General features: G+C 61.9%; 1 protein-coding gene across 1 annotated transcript; it reads left to right on the top strand.

The window, feature by feature from the left end:
* Positions 1 to 970: 970 nt before the first annotated feature.
* Positions 971 to 4,007, top strand: LOC104025136 (deoxyribodipyrimidine photo-lyase). Its single transcript, XM_075716994.1, has 9 exons — positions 971 to 1,217; positions 1,414 to 1,559; positions 1,715 to 1,897; positions 2,072 to 2,230; positions 2,566 to 2,764; positions 2,854 to 3,006; positions 3,280 to 3,401; positions 3,504 to 3,663; positions 3,853 to 4,007. Exons 1-9 carry the CDS (start codon positions 986 to 988, stop codon positions 4,005 to 4,007), a joined length of 1,509 nt encoding a protein of 502 aa, XP_075573109.1. The 5' UTR covers positions 971 to 985.
* Positions 4,008 to 6,134: the final 2,127 nt, after the last annotated feature.

Genomic DNA, 6,134 nt, shown 5'->3' with positions numbered 1-6,134 from the left:
CCTGTGCTCCATGCAACACTGCTCTTGCTTTGTGTCAAGTGCAAACACCGGGATGGCGTTTGCAGTTTTCCAGACCCATGACATCCCAGTGACTCTGCCATCTGGGCAGTGGCGTTTGGTGCCGCTGGGCAGGCCGTAGCAAAGGCAACGAGCCCAGCAGGGACCAAGGCCTTCTCTGCCCGAATGGAGACACCCGTGAGAGGCAAAATAAAGCCAAGCCTGTCGCTCCTGGGTTGCAAAGCACCCAGCCCTGTTTGCTCACTGGGACGGGGCTGAGATGTCGGAGAGCAAACGGCACCCACAGTGTTTCACCTGTGTGGGTGAAGCCACCCTGGGGTCACCCACTACCCTGGGGATCAATGCTCCCTGCTTACCCCTCATCCCATGGATAGCACCGCATCCCGCTCAGCCCTTACCCAGCGTGAGCTCCGGCACGGCAAGGCTCAGCAGCAGCAGGGGCAGGGGCAGGGGCAGCCCTCCTCTCTGCCCAGCCATATCCAGAAGCCAGCACCCCCACTCCCCGCGCGGGGACAGATCCCTGCACCCGGGGAGCAGAGCGCGGGGGTGATGCCAGCGGGGAACTACGCTGCTGTTTCCTCGTTCCCGGGGGCAGGGAGGGGAGGCAGCGGCGGGCACTGCTCCGCCTCCCGGGGACCGGTGCGCCGCCGATGTCCCCGTGCTCGGCGGGGGGCGGTACCAGGGGCTGAGACCACGCCCTCTCCCATGAGGCCACGCCCTCCCCTGAGGCCACGCCCACCTCCCCGCCCCTAACCACGCCCCCGGCTTGTGTAACACCCGGAGGGCCGCGTGGCTGCCAGGTAGGGACCCGGACCGGGACCACCGCGATCCGGGAGTGGATCGGGGACCAGGGAAAACCGGGATCCGGGATGGGCAGGGCACCGGGAGCTCAGTACGGTCCCGTTTCGCCTCGTAGCGGCCGCACGCAACCACGCTGCTCCGGGCACCGGCCCGGGCTGTTCTAAGGATGCGGCGGGGGCAAGGGAAGCGAAAGGCCGAGGCCACGGAGCTGCCACGCGTGTCTCAGAGGAGGAAGGAGGATGAGGAGGCGGTGCAGGAGGCCCGGCGGAGGGCGGCCCCATCCGTGCGGGAGTTCAAGTACAACAAAAAGCGGGTTCGCCTCGTCTCGCAGGGCTCGGACCTGAAGGACGATGCTCGGTGCGTCCTTTACTGGATGTCCCGGGACCAGCGGGTGCAAGGTGAGAACCAGCTGGCGGAGGGGGCCGGGAAACAGAGCTCCCGTGGGTGGCAAAAGCCTTGGTCACTTCCCATGGTAGCCCTTAGAGCCGGTCCCCCCTTTGCATGGGGGACTGGGGGGATTCCTCTTGCAAAATGCCGTCTCCATCCCCTCAGCAGAGCATCCCCCTGACACTCCCCTGTGTCCTTTCTCCCCAGATAACTGGGCTTTCCTCTACGCCCAGCGCCTGGCCCTCAAGCAGGAGCTGCCTCTGCACGTCTGCTTCTGCCTGGTGCCCAAATTCCTGGATGCCACCATCCGCCATTATGGCTTCATGCTGAGGGGCCTGCAGGAGGTGGCCAAGGTACAGCTGCTGCCGGGATGTCCATGCTGGGTGGGACAGGGCAGGGACAGAGCTCCTGGGGAAGGGGGAGGCAGATCCATCCCTTCAGCGGATGGTGGTGGGATGGGGTCCGCAGAGGTATGAACCATTCCATAGCCCTTTCCCCCTCGCTGCAGGAGTGTGCAGAGCTGAACATCCCCTTCCACTTGCTGCTGGGCTATGCCAAGGACGTGCTGCCCGCGTTCGTGGTGGAGCATGGCGTGGGCGGGCTGGTGACAGACTTCTGCCCCCTCCGCCTTCCCCGGCAGTGGGTGGAGGACGTCAGGGAGCGGTTGCCAGAGGATGTGCCATTTGCACAGGTGGGTGCGCACGCTCTGGGAGGGGAAAACTCTGTTTGGTGAGACATGGGAGAAACTTGTGTTTTGTGCCTGCAGAGGTGTGCTGGAGTGACCTGAGCAGGGAGCATGTGTGTCACATCATCAGGACCGTTTGCTTCTCCTGCTCACACCCTCCTCCACGGCTTTGTTTCTCAGGTTGATGCCCACAACATCGTGCCCTGCTGGGTCGCCTCCCCCAAGCAGGAGTACAGCGCCAGGACCATCCGGGGCAAGATCCACGCTCAGCTCCCCGAGTTCCTCACCGAGTTCCCCCCCGTCATTCATCACCCATATCCCCCCTCCTGCCCGGCAGAGGTACCAGCAGGAGACACCTCCACACCCACTCGCGGCCAGGCACAGAGAGTTCCACAGCTGCTTTGTGATCCTGGGAAGGGGTGGCAGGGGTTGAGGACAGTGACCTGCCTGAGGTCACGTGCAGGTGGTGTGGAGATGGGGATGCCCTGGGGAAGGGAGGTTCCCACCTCATTTATTCAATTCCCACATCTCTGCTGTGCAGGGCTGGTTAAGAGGAGAAGGCTGGCATGAGCTGGGCACTTGCTGGTTGGGGACATCCAGGGTACATAACACTCAGGGCAGCCCTGGCCAAAGAGCATCTGCAAATGCACTCATGCTGCTTGGTCGCCGCCCAGCCCATTGCTTGGGAGGCCTGTTACTCCAGCTTGCAGGTGGACCACACTGTGAAGGAGGTGGAGTGGGCGACCCCCGGCACGGCTGCAGGGCTGGCTGTGCTGCAGTCCTTCATTGCGGAGCGGCTGAAATCCTTCAGCTCCCACCGGAATGATCCCAACAAGGCAGCACTCAGCAACCTGTCCCCATGGTTCCACTTCGGTGAGCATCCCAGGCTTCCCACTCTGCAGCCAGACCAAGCACGGTGGCTTCGACTGGCAGCCTGACTTGCTCCCTCCCCACATCCCCAGGCCAGGTTTCCACCCAACGAGCCATCCTCGAGGTGCAGAAGCACCGGAGCAAGTACAAGGAGTCGGTGGACGCATTCGTGGAGGAGGCCGTGGTGCGGCGGGAGCTGGCTGAAAACTTTTGCTGCTACAATGAGAACTATGACAGCGTGCAAGGTAACATGCCAGGTTGGGTGGGCAACGCTGGGGGCTGGGCTGGTACCCAACTGATCACCCCAACTTGGCAATCCCATTTCTGCTAGGAGAGGGGCTGTGGGGGCACTAATATGCCATCCTTCAGTACCTTCTGGAAGTAGGACAGGAGGTGGTGGATGCCCTCTTCAAGGCCGGTGCCTCCAGGGCACAGCGCCCTCAGTAGCCCAATTCACCATCCCTTCCTCAGGGCCTGCAGGAGCGGGTTGCTCAGTGTTGCTCATCTCTTGCTCACAGGTGCCTATGACTGGGCGCAAACCACCCTGAAGCTCCACGCCAAAGACAAGAGGCCTTTTCTCTACAAGCTGCAGGAGCTGGAGCAGGGGACCACACATGACCCACTCTGGAATGCTGCCCAGGTAATGCCCAGCGTCTCCCCCTCTCAAAATGCTGAGCCTTTGTCCAAGGAGCAGAGACAAGCTTGCACGGACCGACCCCTGCGGCTGTCCCTCTCCCCCCAGCTCCAAATGGTCCGGGAGGGCAAGATGCATGGCTTCCTGCGGATGTACTGGGCCAAGAAGATCCTGGAGTGGACCCGCTCCCCCGAGGAGGCCCTGCAGTTTGCCATCTACCTCAATGACCGCTATGAGCTGGATGGGAGGGACCCCAATGGATACGTAGGCAAGCTGCAGGATAGGGGCATGGGTGGGGGTGGGGGGCCAAAGCGGGGGGGGTCAGGGTGGGGGGGCTCTCCCTGCAGACAACCCAGCCCATGCTCCAGCCCATCCTGCTTTGCACCCACATCCCACCTGCTCTCCAGATGCCTCCGAGCAAGGGGGAGAGCTGACGCTCCGTCCCCACGCCCGGCAGGCTGCCTCTGGTCCATCTGTGGCATACACGACCAAGGCTGGGCAGAGCGGGCCATCTTTGGGAAGATCCGCTACATGAACTACGCCGGCTGCAAGCGCAAGTTCGACGTGGGCCAGTTCGAGCGTCGCTATGCCCCCCGCACACTCTCCCAGTGACGGGCATGGCATGCCTTGGGATTGCCCGTGCCCCTCTGTGCTGGGGGGCAGACGTGCCTTTGCCAAGGTGCCAGCTCGCACCTTACACCCCAGCCAGGGATCACCCCAGGTGCTGCTGGAGGGCTTATGGTAACAGCAGCAAGCCCCAGGGTTTTGCGGGTCTTTCCTCTGCCATCACCCCCTGCTTGAGCTGCTGCGCTGGGGCAGCTGCTGGAGCCCCGCGGGGCCGTGCAGGGCTCTCCTGCTGCCATAGGTTTGCTGGCAGCTGCGAGAGCCCGTCCTCAGCCTGCCCATACCTGCCAGAAACCTTTTCTATAACCACTGTGCTCAGGAGTAAGCCCAAGTCGCCGTTGCTGCTGCTAACCACAGCTTAGATGGAGGCTGAGCAGGGCTTTTCTGGGCAAAAGCCCTCAGAAACTGGCTACTCACGCCATGCTGCCTGCAGGGAAGCCCTGCTTTGCTCCATGGGGAGCCTGCACTGCGCTGGGCTTGCACACGTGTCCTTCGGCAGTTGTTTTAAAGTTTACAGTTTGTATCTCCTGTGTCTATGGTGTTTATGGGGTGATGCACCACTGCTACGAGGGGAGAGCCAGGCTGTATGGGACAGGGCTGCATGCAGGGTTGGGGCAGCCAAGGCCATGCCCTGGGCCCCTCTGCCAGCAGCAAAGGCAGGCTCAGGAAGGGGGCAGGCGTTACAGAGAGCCCCTTACTCAGGGGCTTGTACCTCCTGCCCCGAGTCCAGTGGGCAGTTCTCAGGGGGAGGCCACAAACCAGATGGATTAGTCAAGGGGTGGTGACAATAACCCCCTCCCAGTGACACCTGGCACTGCATCACCAGTTGCACAAGTTGTCCCCCCACTGCTCCCTCCCTGCCCCAGGGGCCAACAGGCACTGCGGCACTGACCCCAAGGCGGGGATACACAGTTACCCCACCTGAAACGATGCCACAACACAACCAGGCCCCTTATTAACTTAGTTTATTAGGGACAGCATTTTCGTTGCTACGCTGTGCAATAGTCCCGTGGGGAGGGCTCCAGTTAACGGCACTCTCCCTTATAAAGAGCTCACTGCCTTGGCCAGTTCCAGTGTTACTCGTAGCAGTCAGTGCTGGGCAGCAGTGTCAGTGCTGGGCACAACCCTGCCCTGGAGACTTCCACTGGGTTTGCAAGTCCCGCTGCTTCCAGACAAAGTCTATGGCGGAGGGTGGAAACCACAAATAAACCAAAAATCCCTTCCCTCTTCTCTAAATGTACTCAGTGCTTCTAGAAAGGGACATGGGCAGCCTCTCTGCTGCTGTCCCATGACATTAAAGTGCTTCAAACAAAACAAGGTGGATGGAGGTGTGCTGCTTGAGGCTGCTCCAAGGAAGGGGGTGCCAGCTCCGGGCAGCAGCGGGAGGGCTCAGCTTGGGGTTGGGGACAGGCAAGACCAAGGTGGACCAGCGTCTGGCAGCCCCAGGGCTTGCAGAGACAGAGAGCGAGTGGGAGAGCAACTGCTCCCCTAGGGAAAACAAGCAGAAGCAAGACAGGAGGCGGCAAAAACCCCAGGGGAGTGAGTGGGGAGCTGAATCCCCTTACCCAGGCTAGACCTGGGTTTGTCAGGATGCTGCAGAGCAGGGGAGAGATGCTGCCATGCAGCAGCCTGGCCCCCAGCAGCGAGGCTTGCAGCCACCCTCCCCGACCAAGCCCTGCAGCCACCTCTCCTGGTCCCAGCCTCTCCCCTCCCTGCCCCAACCCTGCCAACCCCACGGGGACAGCCCATGGGGGGGCCACATCCCAGCCTCAAGCCAAGGCATGCGCTGCAAGAGCCATTGCCTCTAGGATGCCTTCTGCCAGTGTATTGCTCCCTGGTCCCTCAATGCCCTTCTCGCACGTACACAGCCCACGCCATCCTTCCAAACACCCCACTGCCACCCCACATCCCACCCATGCTAAGGTGCTGCTGGACACTCACCCATGCCATGGGCTAAAGCATTCCCCTGCGATGCAGAGGCACCTCCTCGACTGACTGCTAGCCCCAGAGTGCAGAGTTCACCTTGCACTGCCAGGTCCGATCCCGCAGAGCCGTCAGTCGTGGCAGGTAGCTCTGCATCAGCAAGGGACTAATGCTTTGCAGCACCCCAGTGCC

This window comes from Pelecanus crispus, chromosome 9 (assembly GCF_030463565.1).
Source record: "Pelecanus crispus isolate bPelCri1 chromosome 9, bPelCri1.pri, whole genome shotgun sequence".
In the NCBI taxonomy this organism is placed as follows: Eukaryota; Metazoa; Chordata; class Aves; order Pelecaniformes; family Pelecanidae; genus Pelecanus; species Pelecanus crispus.
The sequence above is the reverse complement of the archived record's forward strand: the minus strand, read 5'-3'. Positions and strand labels throughout refer to the sequence as shown.

Excerpts from the sequence above, each read along its gene's own strand:
- LOC104025136 (XM_075716994.1), top strand. The coding sequence starts at position 986 with ATGCGGCGGGGGCAAGGGAAGCGAAAGGCCGAGGCCACGGAGCTGCCA. Across the intron at positions 2,765-2,853 it reads GTCCCCATGGTTCCACTTCG|GCCAGGTTTCCACCCAACGA; the intron begins GTGAGCATCCCA and ends CCACATCCCCAG. Across the intron at positions 3,664-3,852 it reads GGACCCCAATGGATACGTAG|GCTGCCTCTGGTCCATCTGT; the intron begins GCAAGCTGCAGG and ends CACGCCCGGCAG.